The 24,207-nt window shown below is 35.2% G+C and overlaps 1 protein-coding gene across 1 annotated transcript; it reads right to left on the reverse strand.

The window, feature by feature from the left end:
* Positions 1 to 2,129: 2,129 nt before the first annotated feature.
* LOC126891528 (E3 SUMO-protein ligase KIAA1586-like) lies at positions 2,130 to 3,986 on the reverse strand. The gene has a single exon (XM_050660705.1). It carries the CDS (start codon positions 3,984 to 3,986, stop codon positions 2,130 to 2,132), a length of 1,857 nt encoding a protein of 618 aa, XP_050516662.1.
* Positions 3,987 to 24,207: the final 20,221 nt, after the last annotated feature.

Genomic DNA, 24,207 nt, shown 5'->3' on the forward strand with positions numbered 1-24,207 from the left:
AGACTGTCAATTGAAAATAAATTAGTGGTATACAAAGCCATACTTAAACCCATATGGACCTATGGCATACAGCTATGGGGCTCAGCCAGCAACGCTAACTTGGAAATTATACAACGTTTTCAAAATAAGGCATTAAGAACCATAGTAAACGCTCCATGGTACGTCCCCAACGCAATAATAGAGAGAGACCTGAAAGTTCCCAGCATCAAAGAAGAAATCAGCAAATACAGTGAAAAGTATGAAGAAAGACTTAGTGCGCATCCAAATGATTTCGCGAGTGAATTATTAAACACGGAGGGTGAAGTTCGCAGACTTAAGCGTTATAAACCAACTGACTTACCAAATAGATTTTAGATAAATTAGAACTATTTTAAGTTTTACTTTATTTTACTAGTAGTACTATCTATACATTTGTTGATAATTTAGAAAGGAAAGTTTTCATTGGAATTCTTACCTACATGTCATAGCCTAAGAAAGTCATAACTTTAACTGATTGTTCCTAACGGAACAGATTGTTAAATAAATTGGAGTAATAAAAAAAATTCAGACCAGACACTTTTACAAATTATATAGCACCTGTGGTTTTCCGTTATCGGTTTTTATTTAACACAAACACATTATTTACGCCTTTCTTATCAGAGGCTTCATTCTGTATTGCTAACAAACACATTATTCGACTATATTTAATTTAAAATATTTTATTTATATGAATACGAGTATTAAGAGTCCAATGTCACGTCATTCACTGTCGCCATCTTTGTTTTTTGCCTCATCGTACTCGTTACCCCCTCCTCTATCCAACGAGCCCTCGTACGTCACGATTAGCTATACCGTTTAGGCACTACAAGTTTCATGTCTGTTTGGCAAGGTGCCGCCATGTTTTTTGTGGCTACGTATTCGTTGGGTCCTCTTCTTTCCAACGAGTCCTCGTACGTCACGATTCGCTATGTCGTTTAGGCACTATGTGCTTGACGTCACCACGATGAGACTGAACCGGCATACAGATTCTGGCTCATCGTGAGCGGGATTCGGCATGCCGATTCTGGCTCATCGTAAGCGCGAGTCAGTATGCCAATTCTGGCTCACGATGAGCGGGAACCGGTATGCCGATTCTGGCTCACAATGAGCGGGAGTCGGTATACCGATTCTGGTTCACGATGAGCGGGAACCGGTATGCCGATTCTGGCTCACGATAAGCGGGAACCGGTATGCCGATTCTGGCTCACGATGTTGCGCCTCCACCACGAAGTGAGCGACAACCGGTGTTATTTATCTAATATTGTTTAACAACTGATACTACACACAAATTCCTGAAACTCTGCAAACTCAGTTTATCTTAACACATTACATGCCACGCCAGGCATGTCTGTCTGGCAGTGACGTTTCCATTCAGGCCAAGTCGCCCTTTCCTTATAGACTTTTGATGGACTCATTCACAGAAAGCGTAATAAGATTAATCATCTACTTCCGCTGTTGTCAGAATTTGAACTATTGAATCAAAAGTGCATGTATTTTGGATGTAATCAGTGGTGTAGTGGTAAAATTAGCTGTGCCGGAGCTATACCTCTACCGGAAAATTTTTGAAAATTAGCCTACTACCCAAATCGTGAGTTTTAAGGCCCTTTGGCAAATGTTTTGAAAAGTTTAATAATTAAACTAATTAATGATCTTTTAGAGTGATAGTAGTTACAGTAGGGCCTCCTACACATTCTCCTCCAAAGAATAATTTTAACTTTAAAATATGGTAAGACTTTCTTAAGGTAGATTATTACAGTTTGATACCTTAAAAACTGTTTTTAAGGTATCAAACCATAATAATCTACCTTAAAAACTCTATAATTTAAGTTGGAAGCATTGCTGACAAAAATTAAAAAAACACTGGTGTAAGTTAGGCAAATATTGTAAATGACTAAGTTTTCATTTTCAGTAGTATTAATTTATTATTGTGAAAAAATACACCCACAAGTTACATTAGTATATATATTTTTTATTATTTAACACACACAAACATTATAATCTGTGCCAAAAAAATTAAGAATTATTTGAAAAAACTACATACAGTACAAATAACTTGTGTATTTAACAAAATACATATAATAAATACATCAGATTAATTATAACATACATACTCAAAGTAAGTGCCAAAATGCATCCTTCTTTGCGTTCTTTTTTGGGTTTTCTGCAACTCTTGTCCTGGAATCGTCTGCAGACCGGTGGCTCCTCAGCCATTTAGTGACGTACGTCTCAGGCTGCCATTCTTGGAGAGGTGGACCTTGGATTTTTATGATCATCAATGATGATACATGAGCAACAGTCAAAGCGTTTCTTGATGGTGTAACCATATTGTTCATACAACTGAAACCCCGTTCACAATCAGCTGAGCTGCAAGGTATTATTTTAGTGCAGTTTAACAGTTCTTGCAATCCATCAGGCACTTGTCGGCTGTTGTCCAAATAGTCTCTGTAGGCAGAGACAGCTTTGTTGACGTTCAATTTAAATCTCTTGCACAGTTGCTCTACTTGAGTTTGACCAAAACTTGGTGGAATGCAGGTTGGCCAATACTCAGGTTCTAATACTTTAAAAGAGTTTATAAGATCTTCATATTGGGCTTCCCCATCAAATGTGGTGACAAACATTCTTTGCTTTAGGTTATTTATAACACTAGAAATAAGTTGCTGTCCATTGAACGATACAATTTTTGGATTAGTTTTTAACACAACTGATGCAAAATTTCCTTCTTTTATGGCGATTTGTGCTTCCAGAACTTTCGTGCCTGGCTTCTCCTTTAAGTGCTCTAAATATCTTACGGATCTGTTTATCAGTTTGTCTGCATACACAATAGAAGTGTTTCTATTCTCTAAGCTCTCTGATAACAAAGCCAATTCAGCAAGAATGTCAAACATAAAGGCCAAGTTTAGTAGAAAACTCTGAGATGTTAGCCTATTTAATAAACCACTATATTTGCTTTTTTCAGTCGATGTTCTGTCAGGATCGTTTATGGCTTTAGAGAAATGGTTTGCCAAAGCTTGAAAGCCAAACCACACAGCCGAAACGGTACGAAAGCTACTGGCTACCCATCTTGTGCTCAACACTCTTCCGATTTTGTTCATCTGAATGTCAAGTTCTTGTGCACAGTCTTTTAACTCACGCTTGTTTTTTGGAGAGGCGCTGTACAGCGAGTACAGTTTGTCCATAAATATCTGGAAATGATTCACTCCGGCCACTTCGCTGACTGCGTCCCCAATAGCCAATTCCAATCTGTGATTTAAACAGTGCCAAACGATTATATCAGGGTACAAAGTTGAAAACCTCTTTGCCACTCCTGAGTGTTTCCCTAACATAACACTAGCCCCGTCACTTGTGAAAGAAACTAAGTTCTGTTTTAAATAACCATTGTCAAACCCATATTGTTCAAGGCACTTAAGTGTACTGTTAAAAACAGATTCGGCCCTTTGATCAGGAAGTTCAACTAGATCTAAGAACAAAATGTTAGGGGACTTTTCTTTACTTATTTCACACTTCAAATAAATTATGAGTACTGACTTTGAACTTATGCTGGTGGATTCATCAATAATGATAGAAATTTTCCCAGAAACTTCCTTAACCTTATTCAATATTCTTAACTTCATCTCTTTTGATATATGATCAATAATTTCTACAGCACTGTATCTTGAATGAAGGCCTACACCGATATCTACTCCATTTAGTTTTTGAAGTTCTAATAAACCGAAATGATCGTTATATGGTCGGTCGTTCTTAGCTATGTAGTAAGCTGACCTAAAAATAGCTTTAGTTGATTCCATGTGAGCTGTATTTGCAGAATCAACTAATTGCGTAATAGGATTTTTATGAGAGGATTCAACAATGGCCTGAGCAGTACTATGTGCTTTGGACTGTTTGTGCTCTATAATTTTTTTTTCTAAGTGACTTGAGCTGGTTAGTTCGGTTTGAGCCGTAACAGCTAACTTGAAATGTGCGCCACTCATGACTTAAAGAAACGTGTTCTTTCTTAAAAGCACCCATAGTTGTGACTTCAAAACAAACTTTGCAGCCTAATTTACCTTCTTTGCAATCTATCCAAGGATAAGTTTCCTTCTTACGAGTCCACATCTCTTCTGTCCAAACGTCAGGCCATTTTGTTTCTTTTTCCTTATTCGTTGATGTGCTGGGTTCACTTATTTGTTCGTTTTTATTTAAAGAGTTTCCAATCGCTAATTCATCGACCGAAACAACATTGGATTTATCTTGCTTGGTTCCTTTAGGTAGGCCTAACGTGTTTAGTTCACGTTTCACCGACGCACTAAAAAATGAGGTTAAAGTTTTTTGTTTAGGTTTAGAGTTATCCATAGCGATACTACAGGTAGCTTATGTCAACAGATTTGGACGTTGGGCAAAGATAACACAACTATTAAAACTATTTCACCTCTTCCAGTAGGTATCCGCGACACGTAACGTAATAATTGGAGCAGAAACACTAAATTAATATACAGTGCACGTGCACTATGCAAAGCAGACGAGACGCAACTACAACTGAGCAGGATTAGCATGGCCGGGTGGGCTGGAGATGCGCAGTAGCTACGGAGTGGATTTCAGTGGTGGAGGAAGCGACTCCGGCGACTCAGTCTGTTGCCGCTCTCACTGCCGTGTGTATCGCTCCAGTCTACAGTGTACAGGGCCAGCTCGCTCCGCTATCGCTCCTCGGGCGGGGCGCGGGTGATCGGAGCGTCGAGTGAGCTAGAGAGAAATCGAGGGGGAGAGGCGAGAGATAAGAAGGACACAATATTTCAATATTGTTGTGGCTATTCCTCCTTCCGTGGTGGGGGGAGGGTTGTGGTGACACGGACACGGTAGTGCTGGGCGCGGACCGCTGAGATGTCTATCATGTCTATCCATCAACTATCCCGTCTGCCAGTCGCTCGCTCAACTTTTGCGCTTACAATTACGAACTACCTAATCGTAGCTGCGTATGCCTTAACTGATTAACCACGATAACTAACGTGTAAAAATTACTTAGTAAAGGACAAAACAATATTTTCTAAATAAAACAGTTTCAGATCTATTTTTGTCCTATATAAAAAATTCGATTGAAAAAATCGTAGCCGGAGCGCCGCTCCCCCTTCAAAAGCTGTGCCGGAGCGACGCTCCGGACCGCTCCGGCTCCACTACACCACTGGATGTAATAGTATGTAGATGTCTTTGATCAGCACTGCTCTCAGATTGTTGCCATTTTTAATAATATTTATTTTTGTTTGTGGTTGTGGTAAATAGAAGCCATGTTTTTTCTCTTGGTGCCTTGTTTACAATTCTATCGTCCATAATTGATTTCATAGGTTTTATCTGACATTTTATCTTCTGGTGTAATGTCTTGTGACTCAATGTTAATTTCGAACATTTCAGAACTGGCTTAACAAATGTTTATTTAAAATAACTGATCAACTTGATGGCATTGAAGATAATTTTTTAAAAAATTGTTAATTCTAGATTTTTTAAACTTGATAAAACCCGATTTTTTTGTCATTGAAATAGGCTTCTATATAACTGGTTGTTGCATGTCCTTCGTTACCTGGTAGACACGCTGCAGACCACAGAGGGAATTCAATTGCAACTCTTTTTAAAATGTCATCTACGAATTTTTATTGTAAAATCTATTGGTTTCCACACCTTTCTCATTAATTTCTACAATCGATTATTGGATGTTGTTTATCCACGATTTAATGGCAATGCTGTTTCAAAGTTTGAAATCAGGTTAATATATTCTGATTTACTTTATTTAATGGTGTGTTACTAATAGTATACTTGTAAGAGCGATCACTGATCATTTCCTCTAATCCATGCGTAATATCTTTAGTACTCTTCCCGTTCCGTAAAATCGAGTCACTAATTGGTTTAAACATACTGTACATAGCATTTTATGTATTATTTTAAAATCGTTTATTGTGTGCATCGATTAACAAGGACATGCAAAATAAGTAAAATTGTCTTATTTTATGATTTTGTACCGCGTTTATAGAGGACCAGTTGGCGTCTACCTCTAGCATATCTAATCATATCTAACATCTAATCTAACATTTACAATCTAATCCAACATAAGTTGCAACTGATGGGTGTATTCTCATTGATATATCGCCAGTTGCATTCAAATAAGTGTTTCAATGTATGTCTTAATATTTTGTTCATTAAAGGCCAACGAGATTGCATTGATTAAAGCTCTAGACTCTAGAATAATTGCAGGTTACTTCGTCTGATAATGTAATATATACTGATAATGTAAAATTATTTAAATTAATTATTATTGCATAGAGAAAGATGTGACCACTTGTACTACCGTTCTCTTATAATGTTTTTTACATATGCTTCCTATGCCATCAATTTCAATGGATGATTTTTTGTTTTTTAATTTCATTATATGGTGATATATCTTATAATTATGTAATTGCATATTAGATCCGTAGAAAACATAAAACTTATCTTTCTTTATGTCTCGATTTATGACTGTATCTCATGTTTTAAATCAATTTGATAATATCCTTATTGTCGTCTTTTTCAGATTTACGAATTAAAGGTGCGGAAGGCATGGTCGGAGGTATGCGACGAGTATGTAATGTATGCAGTTCACTGTTCAGCCAATTATTCGATCCAAAAGCAGCAACTTCTTGACCAATTCTTGCGCGCTTGGCCTTTCTGGTAAATCATCGAACATCCTCATGTTTTAAATCAAATACTGTGTATCTGCATCTGAACCTAAGATTGCAGGAAAGGTATCTTGTTTCGAATTTAAAAATCCATAGAACGGGTCGATCCATTTTTTGCTCTTACAGGTGCCTCTTATTATCAAATGGTAAGCGGCATTTTCATCGTTGTAAGCGTTTGCGCTTTTAAATATAAATGCACACCTAGACTCAATAGGTTTGAAGAATTATTTAGCTATCTAGTCTGTGCAGGCCTATTGTTTTAGAATACAATAATGGCGTCCCTTATAATTTATTGCATCATTTGTAATGACGCAATGGTATACGATTCTTGTGGTATAATTCTATAGATAAACTTACCTCGAAATCGTCCAAGTTTGGATATTCAAAATCTCCATCGTCGTCATCTCCATCATCACTTACGGAGCACAGGGTTGAGGAGTGAGTTGATGATTCGGATAAAACCATAGTTTGATCTTGATCCTCAGTAGAGATATGTTCACGGTGTAACTGTGTCCACACGTTGCGTCGATTTGCTTTACATTGTCTATAAACATCTCTTGCGGGTTATAACTTTATAAAATCCGATTTTTTTTTCATTAAAATAGGCTTCTATATAAGATAACTGGTTGTTGCATGTCCTTCTTTACTTTGTAGGCACGCTTCAGACCATAGAGAGAATTCTACTGCGACTCTTTTTAAAAAGTCATCCATGAATTTTTATTGTAAAATCTATTGTCTTCCACACCTTTCTCATTAATTTCTACATCCGATTCTTGGATGTTGTTTATCCATGATTTAATGGCAGTGCTTGTATCAAAGTTTCAGATCACTGTACCATCACCTGACTTACTTAATGGTGTGTCACTAATAGTATACTTGTAAGAGCGATCACTGATCATTTGCTCTAATCCATGCGTAATATCTTTAACACGCTTCCCGTTTCGTAAAATTGAGTCAATATATAGGTACACCGACTGTACCTAGCATTTTAGGTATTATTAAAGCTGTACTGTAGATATGTATGAACATATCTAGCCATTTGTTCAATATCATCTGGTAATTTTTCACAAGCGTAGGTAATTAGCGCATAAACTACATGAACGGCCAACGGCGTAACCAGGATCCTAAAGGGATAGGCCATTTCAAGACTTTGACGTTTATGACACTAATTGAAAGCTGGGAGGCAAACATTGAAATTATTTATATTTGTACCGCATTGAGTTTCTTGAGTTTTTTACGTTTAATAGTTTTTTTATAAAATAGTTATTGTTGTTATAAAATAGTGGTTTATATAATTGTTTTTATATAATAGTTTAATCGTTGTATAATAGTTTTTTATAGTTGTATTTTCCGAACATTTTGCTGTTGACTTCGTATAACTTCTAGCTGTAGAAGTACTTTAACGACTGTATTTAGTTGTAAGCAGTGAATAAATAAACATAAGTAAATATTTTCAAAAGCTGTTGGTATATAGATCCATTTTCCCTCAAGGGGTATGAGTTAACCTACAGTAGAAAAAGTTTTTCAATGGTAACAACTTGGACATAGTTACTTACATGGACATACTTAGTTTTTTTTGTATTTAGAGCTTAGTAATAGTTTTTACACAGGTCAACAAATGAAGGCATTCAAGAATTTAAATTCTTACAAATATTTTGAGGTAGGATTTGTATATAATTGTGGAGCTATAAAAATAAATAATTTCATCACAGTGGTTCACCCCAGATATCTTAAAAAATTGACCTTTTAAAGAATTCGTACAGTCGGAAAAATGAAAGAATACCCATGAACGGTCACGTCAATCTTTTTCCGACTGTACCTGCAGTGAAAAAATTTCAAGAGAAGAAACTGAGAATCTGCCAGAAGAGGTGAAATGTTTTTTGATTAGACAACGCTCCTGCTCATCCCTCTGAAAATATTCTATGATCAAAACATGGCAACTTTAGTTGTATGTTTTTGCCAAAAAATACAACATCGCTTATTCAACCCATGGATCAGGAAATAATTTTAGCAACAAAACGAATATATCGCAGAAAGTTTTTAGATGAAGTAATTGTATGATGAAGATAACGCAGAAGATACAAGAGGGCAGCATACTTTGCAAAACTTAACTGTTACAATTTGAAATCAACAATTTGTTAAGTTTGCTACAGCATGGAAAGGCAATTATTAAGGGGTTACATAGGTCTTGCGGGTAAAAAAGTGACTTTTTAAAAAATGTATATCTTGGAAACTAAAAATTATTTTTATTTATAATTGGAACATGTAAAAGTATAGTACTCTCAAAAAAATTTCAGCCAAAAATATTCATTTTTGTAGAGTTGACTGCAATTTTTCGACAACAGCCCTTTTTTGCGGTGAGCAGAATAACAAGTCCAGTCTCATCTGAAATCATAGTTTCTTGTAGTTTATACCTCTGGCTAGTGAATGAACGAAGGATTTTTTATTAGATGAGGTCATTTTTGTTTTATAAAAAAAACTACTTTAAAAATGAGAAAAATTGAGGTCAAAAATGTGTTGGAAACTTATGTAAAATCTTCAAATTTCATTTTTTTAATTCCTTCGTTCATTTACTAGCCAGAGGTATAAACTACAAGAAACTTTTTGATTTCAGATGAGACTGGACTTAGTTATGCTGCCCACCGCAAAAAACTTAAACTTTACAAAAATGAATATTTTTGGATGAAACTTTTTTTGAGACTACCTTAAGTACTATACTTTTACATGTTCCAATTATAAATAAAAATAAATTTTAGTTTTCGAGATATAATTTTTTTAAAAAGTCACTTTTTTACCCACAAGACCTATGCAACCCCTTAAAAAATGTTTGGAAGAATTTGTTTGATGGCCAAGATGCATACGTATATTTAGAAGGAAAGTTCCTGATTTCTGTAGTATAATACATAATCGAAGAGGAAGTAGCCCTAAGCGCCGGACTCCACTTGCGATTTGTAGTTGTGAAGATTGAACACATTCTTTCAAATAGAAGTCAATCCATGATTATTTAGTCACAAATGGATTGACTTGTATTTGAAACAATGTGTTCAATCTTCCTGATTACAAATCGCAAGTGGAGTGCGGCGCTAATAACACCAAAATATTCCATATATGTCCATAGAAGGTACACAGACATTGAAAAATTCCTGGAATATCCCCAAAAACACGTTCCCTGAACATCCCAGGAAAATCCTGCGTCAGCATTTTAAACATTACCTGAATGTCTTATTAGAACATTCCATGAATGTCCACGAATGTTCTTTGGACATTCAAACTATATTTTTCGACATTCCCTGGATATACCAGAAATACAGTGATGAGCGCTCTAATAACCGGTAAAATAGCACAAAAGATGTATTAAGTAGTGAGATAAAAAGACATGAAAATACTCGAGCTGGGAAATTTAGCGATATTAACTTATACATTTAGATTATATTGATTGTGTCCCACCTTCAGACGTATCAGATGAGTTTGGAAACTACCACTGTCACAGTGACAGTTTTAGTTGACATACTCCTCTGATATGTGTAAAGGTGGGAAACAATCAATATAACGTAAATTTAAAGGTTAATTTCGCTAAATTTCCCTGCTCGACTAGTTTCATTTCTTTTTATCTCACAATTAAATATGTTGCCCATCCTTTGCGCTATTTTGCCGGTTATTAGGGCGCTCATCACTGTATATCCTTGCTGATGTGACAATACCTCCTATCTGTTTTTCATGAGTTTTGTAAGAGAGATGAAAAAACATGTTTTAAGGTCACCTCCTGTGTTCATATGTAAGTTTTGACTTGTTTTGTAGTTCATAGATAGTTTAATTTACTACAAAACAAGTCAAAAAATATCATATGAAAACAGGAGGTGACCCTAAGACAAGTTTTTAGTCTCTCTTACAAAACTCATGAAAAAACAGTTAGGATGTATTATTACATCACTGACGATATGTGGCCATACCAAATAATACATCCTTGATAAATATAAACATTTTTATTGCACAAAATCTTTTCATACATTTTTAATGTAGTTTACTGATATTCCTACATATTTTTTAAAAAATGTGTCACATTTGCTTTGTAATCATTTCTTTTGCCTTTCGTAGCCACATATTCCATTCCCTTCCTAGTTTTTTTGTACACCACTTCTCTCAGCTGATTCTAAAAAAAAATTAAAATAGTAATTTTTCTATCCTTTACAATTAACAATCAGAAGAAATATTAGTTACAGATAATGATATGCATAATAATAATAGGTTTGTTCTAGCATCAGTTTCAAACAGTTTGAAACCATCAGCGAATAGTGGACCAGCGTGAGTAGAGGGGATAGCACTGGTGACTGCATTATGTTCTCTCACTGACCAACTGTTTGCTGACGGTTTTTGACTAGTTTGACTGTTTCCTAGAACAAACCTAATAATAATGAATATTTTGTATTTTGACAATGACATCTGATGTGGAAGTCAAAACATTAATAAAATTATTTTTTCAAGTTAACTTTCACATGCGTGTCTTAAAATTGTACTTTTAATACTTATATCATAAATAACTATTAAAACTATCTTAAAGAAGGTACAACTTTGAACTATACGAAATATACCAGGATCCAGATATCATAACATTCATTAAAATAGGACGGCTGCGTTGGATGGGACATGTAGAAAGAATGGAAGAAGGCGAAATACCAAACAAAATATTCAAACAGATGCCAGTAGGAAAAAGAATAAGAGGAAGACCGAAGCTGAGATATTTAGAACAAATAGAAAATGATATAAAAACCTTAAAAATAAAAAACTGGAGAAAAAAAGCACGAAACAGATCAGAGTGGAGAAGAATCCTGGAACAGGCCAAGACCCAGAAAGGGCTGTCGAGCCAATGATGATGATGATGATGATTAAAACTATCTTAAGAGGAAACAGTATCGATCAACAGGTAGCGAAAACGTGTTCCAAGATTGTGGCTGTAATTTTGAATATTTTTTCGAGATATTTGGCACACGTATTCGTAATACTAAAATTTTTTATTTCATTAGTAGTTCCAAAATGACACAAAATCTAGGCATCGGATAAAAAAGTTTATTTGAAGAAAGTGTATTTTTTTGTTCTTCTTAATGGCGGTACAGGCTCGTTTTTTAAATATTGTATAATTACAGAGTAATTTCCACATATTAATATATTTTTTTGGCTACCTGTTGATCGCTACTGTATCACCTTAAAACATTGTAATTTGCTAAACCAGTATATTTTACTCTACTAGCTACCTCATTTTCCACTGTTTCTAAAGACTTGTTTACATGGGTAGAGTTTTGAGGAGAGTAGAATAGCAGTAGTACTCTACCAAAAATGGCTTGATACCATTCACATGAGGAGAGTACAAGTATAGTACTGATGCTAGTATAGTGAAACCGATTTTTGTATTTTTAAACACTCTTGATTATAAGTGCACCTTAAATTCTTAATTTTTTGCTTGAGCTCGTTTACTCCAAAGCCCCCTTTGCCATTCTTTAGACGATTTCATCCTCCGCAGCTTGCTGCATACTTTTATTTCTGTAGTATACACTACCTAAATTCCATAAACACTGGTATTCGCCGTATTATAGCTCTACAAGTTTTAAAGTTTCATCTTCGGTGAACTTCATTTTCACTATTTACACAAAACACAATTCCAGCCAGAATGACAGCGCCCCCATGTACTCTCCTACCTACTCTACTCTGCCATAATTGAGCGTGTTCCATGGGTAGAGTGCGCAGCCGAGTAGATATTTTGGCAGTGGTGGTGGTCATAGAGTAGTTACTTTGCCATATGTTGCTAGTCACTCTACTTTAACTCCTACTATACACTCTACTAGCTATTCTACTGTGCTGAGCATTTTTACAGGTAGAGTTACTCTACTCTATCAAGTACTTGCATCATTACTCTACCCGTGTAAACAAGTCTTAAATCTACTGAAGTAACAGTAACCTACAACCATTAATGAAAAATGTCTAAAATCATTTACCCACCTAGTATTTGTAGAATTTAAGACAGTCCAGTGCCTTATAAATAATTTCAATATGAATATTTTTTCTTTTAATTCTCCTTTGATACCACTTCATTTTAGATTTTGGGGAACTTATTTCATTGTGTTTATAGCCCATATTTATTGAAGGAACCCAATCTGGATTGGGTTATCCATTAAGTCGGCTGGTTTTCCTATAAGATTAAAATGTTAACATCTTCAAAAATCGTTACTGTTGTAATTGTAACTTACCAGATATAAAATGATTACAGCAGACAGGACAGGGGAATTTTCATTTCGCTAGTAAAACCTTACATTGTATTGCATTTAACCATTGTTGTCTCTCAGCTGATACCGTATTTAGTTCAGTTTAAAAGTGAACTTTATCTTGACTTTATCAGGATTACTTTGCATTTCACACTTCAAAACACAACACCAATGAAGCATATTATCTTTCTAAATTAATACTTCCAGAGAAAATGTTAAATTAATCTTTGTACAACACAAAATTACAAAGAAATACAACTAAAATTATCTAAAACACATTAAGAACAGATAGAATAACATTTATCTTTTACTCCCAGTAGCCATATTGATTTAATTTTGACAGCATGTTGGAACGGCCTATTCATTAATTTAAAGCTGAGTTTAAGTATGTTTTATGTTTAAAATTGTAATAACGTTCAGTTTGTTTTCCAAGGGTGAACTAAAACTATAGCGTACGAGTAATTAATTTCTTTATTTTATAGAGACTGTACGGACATTTGTCACAACTGAACACTTAGACTAAAAAATATACCAAAAAACTTGAATTATTTTAGAAAGAGTAGTACTTAAACAGTAAGGACGTTTGAGTTGGAATAAATTCATTATCTAAAAAGGGGCGAATTTGTAGAGAAATCCTGAGACAGGTTGATTTTTATTTTAAAATTATGACTTTTTGGAATATGTATCATATTAATAACGTCATCCATCTGGGCGTGATGACGTAATCGATGATTTTTTAAATGAGAGTAGAGGTCGTGTGACAGCTCGTATCAAAGGTTATTTAATTCTCTATTCAGTAATATAAACGCTAACATAATTATCTATACAGGGGGTCCAAAATGTTTTTTTAATTAAATGAATTGAGACAAAAAGAAGAATGTATGTAATTCATTTATTTCAAAATACATTTGAGTGCTGTCAGTAAACAGACAGAAATGTTTATTTGACAGATAAATATTGTTTTTCGCTTAAATTTAATGTTAAAACTGTCACCCACCTGTCTCTTAGCAGGTTGAACATTGAATTTAAGAGAAAAGCAATGTTTATTTGTGAAATAAACATTATTACCTGTTTTTCTGACAACAGTAAACTGTATTTTGAATTAAATAAATTGCTTACATTTTTATTTTGTGTAAATTAATTTATTAAAAAAATTTTCTGTCACCCTGTATAAATAATTATGTTAATGTTTATATTGCTGAATGGAGAATTAAATAACCTTTCAAATGAGCTTTCATACAACCACTACTCTGATTTAAAAAAAAATCATCGATTACATCATCACGCCCAGATGGATGACGTCATTAGTATGATATATATGCCAAAAAGTCATAATTTAAAAATAAAAATCGCCCTGTCTCGGGATTTTTCTTCAAATTCGCCCATTCTCTAGTTAATGAATTTATTCCAACTCAAACGTCCTCACTGTATAATGCTTATAACTTGAACCTAAATTCCAACCTTCGAAAGTGAGGAGCCTGGCGAGAGGGTCAAGCACTTCATCTGAGGATACGTGTATGTTTAACATCGTTAATACATTTAGTCTTTGCAGTCCTTTTGCATTCCGTAGCTAAGTTTTACCCTCCTTAGAGTTGAGAAAGTCCTCACTGGAGCTGGTTGACGTTGGAATTGTACCCAAAATGGTTTTCTTGAACATCAGTGGTAGGTTCACTTTCAACTGGCATAAGACATAATCAGACACATGAAACTACCACGCAAACTTTCCCGAAAATAAACAATCTTGTTATCACCCGCTATATCACACTAACGCAATTTGTTATTGTATGATTACAGGTGCGACCTGCTAATCTAGTTGATTATTAAAAATCATAAACAATAATTTCGGCTATGGCACATTATTTTGATGACTAAATAAAAATCTTTGTTCGTGAGTGGCGTGGGCACTGACCCCAATACTAGTGCCACCGAGAAAAGGATACATCACAGTATAAAGGTTTATACAACAATCAGTATAGTCACTTGCCGTGAAGTACGTGATGAAAAAATGTTCCATTTTTCCCACTGCGCATCGAGACCTTGCAGCCGGGCGCAAGCGCATAACAGCGTGTGTTATACTGCTCATGATTTTTGATACACTGCTCGAAAATAAATAGGACAAATTTTAAATAGATTTTTCGAAATAAGGAATACTTTTCTACAATTAACGTTTACGAAGCTCTTGACAATTTATCGATAGTTTCCTAAATAATTATTATTGTTGTTCTGAAGACTAAACGTATCAGCTTTAATGGATTTATTGAGATTATTTCTATATAAACAAAATTTTGGTCTAACAATGGGCTCTACTTTATCTTCATTGGTCTTCTTCTAGTACCTACTCCACTAATGAAGGTTGGCTATAACCACTGCAAATTAGTTTCTTCATTATTAGCGAATATATTTATGGATTTCTAAAGAAATATTGTTTTCACTCAATTTTGATAAAAATGTGAAAGCGTTGAATTATATACGTCCGTAAACACAACTCCTGTCATTATACCAGGTAGAATGACAAATGAGGTGTCGGATGAAAGCTTATAATCCAAGGATGGTACTAAAGGTGAAGATATTTGGCATAGGACTTCCAGTTTCAAAAATGCAATCGGAAATACGGTTTTAACTTCTCCGGGATAGTACAAGCGATATATTATTCGACACGCCATAGCAAGAGGAGAAGAAATATATATTTTTGGTTTCATGACTGTCTGTCCGCAAATATAACTCTTCCATTATTAATACAGATTGAATGACAATGAAGTGTCGAATGAAAGCTTATAATCTTCTTCTTCTTCTTCCTTCTTGTAGGTAGGCTTTAAAGACTGTTTCTTCTTCAATATTAGCCTCCTAAATTGTTTAAATTATCGCACCATCTTTTTCTTAGTCTGCAAATACTTCTTCATCCATTTGGTGACTTATCTCGTGCTATTCGTACTATCCTATCCTCTGCCATTCTACTAATGTGTTCGTTCCACTCCAGTTTCCGTTTTGTCACCCATCCATTTATATCTTCTACATTGCATGATCTTCTTATGTTTTCGCATCTCTGTCTATCCAACATACTTTTCCCTGATATTCGTCGAAGTATTTTCATCTCGGTTGTTTCTAGTAGTCGTCTCGTTTTAGATGTGTCAGGTCTTGTCTCCGCCGTGTATGTCAATATAGAACTAATTGCTGCTTTATAGATTCTTGCTTTTGTGTCTTGTCTTAGGTGCTCGTTCTTCCAGATTGTGCCATTAAGAGATCCCACCGCTTTACTTGCTTTTAAGCTTTGTTGTCGTACTTCCTCTTCAACATCTCCGTAACGGAGTATATCTATTCCCAGATATCTGAACCTTGCTTTCTGCTTTAATATTTTCCCATCAATTTCGATTTTACCTCGTAGTGGGTATTTAGATGTCATACATGTGTTTTATCTGCTGATATTATCATATTGTATTTCTTGGCTGTTGTATTGAAGATGTGTGTTAATCTTTGGAGATTGTCTTTTGTCTCGGCGATTAATGCGGCGTCGTTTGCATAACCTAATATTTGGAGTTGTTTGTTCCCTATTCTGTAACCATGACCTTTACATACTGCTTCTATTATTTCGTCCATTATTAGATACATTAAAGAGCAGTGGGCTTAACGGGTCACCTTGTCTGACTCGGCTTTTAGGTCTGGATCACGCGTATGAAAAAAAAGTTGATTAATAGCAAGCTGAAAATTTGTTAATAGCTTAAGGGTGTCTAGTCGGACAAACTATGATATATGGGAACACTGGAACAGGGGAAGTTTTAATTGTGAAACAGGTTAAAATTTTGGAACGGTCAGACCACGAAAACGGCACATGTATTTTGTCCGACAGAACAGACTTAAACTCTCCGAACAGAGATTAAACTCTCATGGAAAAATCAGACTGCTATTTATCACCAAATGGGCGTTTTAATGAGTGGAACGTGTAGAATATGTCAAATGACAGGAATTATGACAGGTGATAAATAGCAGTCTGATTTTTGCATGAGGGTTTAATCTCCGTTCGGAGAGTTTAAGCCTATTCTGTCGGACAAAATAAATGTGCCGTTTTCGTGGTCTGACCGTTCCAAATTTTTAACCTGTTCCACAATTAAAACTGCCCTGTTCCATTGTTCCCATATATCAAAGCTTATCCGACTAGACACCCTTAAGCTAGTAACAAATTTTCAGCTTGCTATTTATCAACTTTTTTTTCATACGCGGGATCCAGACCTATTTGTACTGGTATACACTGTGTAAGTTTTCCATTTATCTTTGCCTGTATTCGATTATGGAAATACACGTTTTCGATGGTTTGTATAATATTGATTGGCATGTCTCTTCTATACAGTACGACGTCTTCGACTTGGATGCGATCGAAAGCCTTTGTCAGGTCTATAAAACATAGATATGCTGGTTTATTGTACTCGATGGCCTTTTCTGTGATTTGTCTTAGTACAAAAATAAATAGTACAATACTGGCGTCTACGCTACAAACGCATTCAATATGCTAAGGAAAATGTGGTCTTCACGTCAGATGACAATTAAAACGGAAAGACTTTTCAACAGCAACGTGAAGACTGTGTTACTATATGGAGCAGAAACTTGGAAAGTGTCAAGAAAATGTATTGGACAGATGCAGGTATTCATAAATAAATGCCTAAGGAAGACTCTTAACATTTACTGGCCAAACCGTATATCAAACCAAGAGGTATGGACAAGAACTAACCAGAAACCTATGTATATCTAAGATAATATGCAAAACGAAATGGAGTTGGATGGGGCACACACTAAGGAGACCTGACACAGACATAGCGAGGCAAGCCCTAGAACAGTGGTGCTCAAAGGGTCGATCGCGATCGACCGCCAAAGATTTTGAAGGCGATCCCGATTCACGGAAAAATACAAATACAGAAAAAACATTGATTCATCAAATGAACAGAAAGGATTTAAACAACCTTCCATCGTTGAAAAAAGGGTAACCGCTCATTTGAATTATGTTTATTACGAGACGGAGCGGCAAGACACAAGCGAGTTTAAAAGACGCTTCGGTGATTTTAAAAAACTGACAGATATTGTAACATTCGTGTCTAATCCATTTTCTTCTGAAGACGTAGAAAAAATTACCACAGCAATATTCATTACTTTCAACATGGAGATCATTTCCACCCAAACTGAGGTACTGAAAATAATTTCGCATGTATACCATAAGTCCAGAGCGACCGATACATGTTGGTCTTTCATAACGTCTGACAACTATCTGTCTTTGAAGCAAGTAGCTCTGGAGCTTACATGTTGGATCAACGTACTTGTGTGAGCCTGCATTTTCCCAAATGAAAGTAGTGAAATCAAAGCAGCATACTTGGCTAACTTACGAACATCTCGCATAATACTTGCGTTTGGCCCTCGGTGATTACTTATAGGTCTGGATCCCGAGTATGAAAAAAAAGTTGATTAATAGCAAGCTGAAAATTTGTTAATAGCTTAAGGGTGTCTAGTTGAATAAACTTTCATATATGGCGAAACACTGGAACAGGGGACGTTTTAACTGTGGAACAGGTTAAAAATTTGGAACGGTCAGACCACGAAAACGGCACATGTATTTTGTCCGACAGAACAGACTTAGGGCCGGTACTTTATGTCTCCGTTAACAGCCGGTTAGTTAACCGAGGTTTAATCGGGACAGAAATATATGCAAAACATAGACATAAACGCAATTATACTTATTATTATATTCATAAATAATTATAATAATAATTATAATTGCTTTTATTACAACGCAAGAGGCCCTATGGGGTACTTTTCTGTCCCGATTAAACCCCGGTTAGCTAACCGAGGTTTAACCGGGACATAAAGTACCGGCCCTTAAACTCTCCGAACAGAGATTAAACTCTCATGCAAAAATCAGACTGCTATTTATTACCAAATGGGCGTTTTAATGAGTGGAACATGTAGAATATGTCAAATCACAGGAATGACAGGTGATAAATAGCAGTCTGATTTTTGCATGAAAGGTTAATCTCTGTTCGGAGAGTTTAAGTCTGTTCTGTCGGACAAAATACATGTGCCGTTTTCGTGGTCTGACCGTTCCAAATTTTTAACCTGTTCCACAGTTAAAACGTCCCCTGCTCCAGTGTTCCCATATATCAAAGTTTGTTCAACGAGACACCCTTAAGCTATTAACAAATTTTCAGCTTGCTATTAATCAACTTTTTTTCATACGCGGGATCCAGACCTATTACCATCATAATAAAAACTTGGGATAGATCATGGATCAATATACAAATAAAATTAAGATGAAAAACATGACCTTAATTACAACTACCTGTGGTTACAACTTTTTATCAAATAGAAATGTGCAATAAAGTTTTTTATTTTCAATATATTTTTTGCTAGCAGTCGATAGCTGGACGCTTGCAGTTTATGTGGTAGATCCCACGCAGTATAAGTCTGAGCAACACTGCCCTAGAATATACACCACATGGAAAGAGAAGACCAGGTAGACCCGTAGAAACGTGGAAAAGGAGTGTTGAAAAAGATATTAATGCTATAGGGCTTTTCATCGATTGTCATTTGCTTCGAGCTGCTATCATATGTTGTATAATCTGTGTGTAATACTAATATACACAGATTATACGACATATGACAGAAGCTCGAAACAAATACTGTGAATGAAAAGCCCTATTGGGAAAATCTGGACAGAAATAAAGATCAGTGCAAAGGATAGGACAGAATGGAGGCAGACAGTTGACGCCCTATGCTGCGCATGAAGTGAAGAGGAATAAGTAATTAAGTAAGTACTGGCGTCTATGCAGGATCTTCCGGATCTGACTCCTTGTGAGAAATCTAAAAAACGAAGTACTGATGTCTTGTCAAAAGAGCTAATGAGGAAACTAATAAGAGGACTTTTTTATAGAGGAAAAAAATAATAATACATTCGAATTATAAATTATATTTTGAGAATTTCAATTTTACAATACCAATTTTATTTTTTACAGATATATTCCCTACAAGCATTTCAAATTCATCTTTAAAGTAAAGTTTAATAGGTACATAAAATGAACTCATAAATTTCTGTTTTGAAAGGGTTGTAGATGCTCATATATACCTACTCAGCATCATACTGAGAAATCACAGAATCGTAAATATACAGTGATGAGCACGCTAATAACCGGCAAAATAACGCAAAAGATGGAAAACATATTAATTTATTTATTTATTTAAAACACGGGGTAACCCCATTAACAGTTAAATATCAATACAATATCAGTTAGGTTTCAAAACATAAATTACCTATAGTGTAAAATCAATGACAAAAGTTACATTTAAAAAGTTCACTACATACTAAAAACATACAAAATATAATAAGAACAAAATTCAACAATACCATACATACAGTTCTAGTCAAAAGTCCGTACCCTCCTCGTATCTTTTGAACGGTTATACCCATAATAGTGAAAATTGGAGGGAGGAAATAAACGGACGTAAGCTTCTTAACTAGTCATGACAGGTGACGTAATTATGACAGATGACTTTACAGCGCCACTGTGACAGATAATTTTAAATGGGACCTTAAGGCAAGTGCTACCTCGTTTGAAAGTTATTGAAAATACCTATTCAGTCATACTAATTTTGTTTGAGTTTACGCTAATTTTGATGCAATAAATAAAATAAATATAAAATTGTAGTTTCGCATTTAATAATAAAAATTCAAAATTGCGCATATGATTACTTGTCAAAAAGGTTGACGTTGACGTAAAAACTAGCAGAGAATTGAAGAACGTCAGCTTCTTTGTCAAAGAAAAACATAGGCGGACATTTGAATTTTTATTAATTAAATGCGGAACTACAATATAATATTTCTTTAATTTATTCACCAAAATCAAAATCAACTAAAACCCAAAATAATTAGTATGACTGAATAGGTATTTTGAATACCTTTCAAACGAGGTATTACTTGCCATAAGGTCCCATATAAAATTATTGGTCACAGTGGCTCTGCAACGTCATCTGTCACTATTAGGTCACCTGTCATGACTAGTTAAGAAGCCTACGTCCGTTTATTTCCTCCCTCCAAATTTCACTATTATAGGTATAACCGTTCAAAAGATACAAAGGGGGTACGGACTTTTGACTAGCACTGTATGTATCGCAAAGCATATCACAAAGCAAGAGATCTTTTGAACCGAGATAAAGTTAAATTGAAAATATCATAATCAAATTCATTTAATAGCCCTATGTATCTATCCAATGGGTTATGAGTGCCATATGTTGTTCTGTGGAAAGGAATGTTGAAAATATTGTGGTAACGTAGAGCTTGGTTTGGAACATTAAAGTTAATGTGATTTAACAGGTTTGGACAATCAATAAATCCATGTATGATCTTATATATAAATATAGCACCTGATATATCACGACGTTTCTTAAGTGGGGGGTAAAGATAATTGTTGTTCAATATAGGAATAATCATGATTTCTAATGGCAGTGTGAACATGGTAAGCACAATATCTCAAAAATTTATGCTGGACTCTTTCCAATGTATCAACATTACTCTGAAAATAGGGTGACCAAACAACTGAGCAGTATTGTAAAATAGATCTAACTAAACAACAATACACTAACCTTGTTGAATTAATGGAGAAGTACTTGTAATTCCTAGTAACAAAACCAAGATGTTTAGATGCCTTTATTGAAATAGTGTTTATGTGGTCACCGAAAGTAAGTTTCTCATCGAAAATAACACCCAAATCCCGAATAGAAGAAACATAATGGCATATTGTTAATAGTATAACTTGTTTCGATTCTATTGACTTTACGAGAAAAACTTATAAAACAACATTTTTTTATATTCAAGTGAAGTTTGTTCTGATTGCACCAATTTTGTAATCTGTCTAAGTCATCTTACAACAGAGCTTGGTCTTTTAGTCCAGTGGTTCCCAACCTTTTTCCCTCGAGGACCACAAGATCTATAAGAAAACGTCTGCGGACCACATGATTTTATAACTAGGTAAATTAAATTTAGAACTAGAGAAATATATTTTAAATCCTTTAATATACATTGTATTACGAGTAAGTAATTAGAAAAAAAACATAGTTATAGTCTTAATATAGTTATAGAAACATTATAAATCTATTGTAAAACGCTTACAAAATATGACACTAAGTCTCTCAGTGACTTCCTTGGTTTTGCATTTTACTGGCAAGATCTTCGATATTTGGCTTCAAAGAGGTCAAACTCAACCTGAATGGAGCATCCAATTTCAACAAACTGTTACGATGCTTATTCTTAATAACATTTAGTGTTGAAAATGCTGTTTCACAAAGATATGTAGAATTGAAAGGAAGTAGAATTTTCAAGGCTTTTTGGCTGAGGGTTTGGTACTCATCAAGTAACTTGATCCAAAAGCTTGCAATATTGTCACATTGTATTTTGACAACTTCAAGCTGAGGATCAGAAGATATCTCAATAAGTTCTTCCTGTTCATTAAGTGTAAGATCAATATCCTTGAGTGGTAAAAAAGGATTTGCCACCCACAAGTTTTTAGAACTGACGTCAGAACTGGCAGGGAAATAGTTGTCAAAATACCCTTGAAGCGATGCTATGTAAGCCTTTATCAAAGATGACAGCTGTTCTTTATTTATATTTATACCTTCCGTTTCTATTATAAATTCAGAAAACAGATTAAACATAGCAAAAGATCCTTTCTCTACTTCAGTTTGCCATAACTTTAACTTTTGTTTGAATGCAGCAATTTTTTTCCACAGATCGAATACTGTGTGTGAGGGCCCTTGAAGACCAAGATTCAGCACATTTATAATTTCAAATATATCAGTCAAAAAAGCAAGTTTAGCCACCCATTGTCCATCCCGAAACACAGCCGCTAGTTCTGGATTGTTTTTGTCAAGGAACATACAAACCTCCTCTCTAAGTTCGTAAAATCTGGCCAATACACGCCCTCGGGATAACCATCGTACTTCAGTGTGGAGGAGAAGTTTGGAATGAAGCGAGCCCATATCATCACAAAGCGTAGCAAACAATCTTGAATTAAGAGCTTTTCTCCGGATTAAATTCACAGCCTTTACAACTGTAAGGAGGACTTCATTGAGTTCAGGACTCAACTGTTTGGTTTCTAGCATTTCTCTGTGAATAATGCAGTGTGTTATTTGTACTTCGGTTCCCGCTTCTTTCAGTACAAAACTTTTAAGGCCTTGTTGGAGCCTGTCATAGCAGCCGCGCCGTCAGTACACAATCCAACACAGTCTTTCCAAGATAGTTTATGCAACTTTAAATACCCATCAACAGCATTAAAAATGTCCCGACCTTTTGTATGACCTGGCAGTTCAATAGATGCCATGTATTCTTCATTTAATTTCTTTTCTTCATGATCAATGTATTTTACATACACCAGTAAAATTGCTTTATTTGTAACATCGGTGGACTCATCTAATTGCAAAGAAAACCACTTAGATTGGTGAAGCTTTATTATGAGTTGGTTTTCAACATCTGCTGCCATCGATTCAACTCTTCTAGTAACTGTATTATTTGATAGAGCTATGTTTTTCAGTTTTTTAGCTGACTCTTCACCAAGTACTTCTTTAGTGGCTTCAAAAATACAGGGTAAAATTAAATCTTCTCCTATTGTAAATGGTTTTTTTGCTTTTGCTATTTTCAATGAAATTAAAAAAGATGCTTTTAAAGCAGCCTTATCCTGAGAAGAATACTGTTTCATTACTTGTTTTGCATTTTTAAGCTGAGTTTCCTTGCGCTTGAAAAAATCCAATGGTTTTTGAACAAGTTCTTTGTGTTTTGTCTCAAAATGACGCATGAGTTTGGCCGGTTTCATAGCTTCATTGCATAAAACCTCTGAACATACAACACACTGAGGCAAATGAACATCTCCATCTTCTTTAAAAGTAAATCCATATTTTAAGTATTCTGGGCTGTACTTACGATTGGCTGGTTTTCTACTTTTAGGTTCACTTGAAACAAACCTGTCACTAACACTCGTACTAGCACTAGGTCCGGCTTCACTTTCATCATGTGCTCTTTTTAAAAACTTAAACAAATTAACTTGCTTACTCATTGCAGTCTCTCACTCTGTACATACGGTACGTGACACTAGACACTACGACAGACAAATGGCCATGGAACTCAGGAGAAGGTAGACAATGCTGGGCGGTGGTGCGGCTACACAGCGGCGGAAGGGAATGACCGAGCTTGAGAGTGGTGGAAGCATGTGTCCGCCCGCCCCGCAGTGACTATTAATAGC

The sequence above is a fragment of the Diabrotica virgifera genome, chromosome 9 (assembly GCF_917563875.1).
Source record: "Diabrotica virgifera virgifera chromosome 9, PGI_DIABVI_V3a".
Taxonomy (NCBI): Eukaryota; Metazoa; Arthropoda; class Insecta; order Coleoptera; family Chrysomelidae; genus Diabrotica; species Diabrotica virgifera.

What these genes read in the sequence shown, in the direction of transcription:
- LOC126891528 (XM_050660705.1), bottom strand. Translation starts at nt 3,986, where the DNA reads ATGAGTGGCGCACATTTCAAGTTAGCTGTTACGGCTCAAACCGAACTA.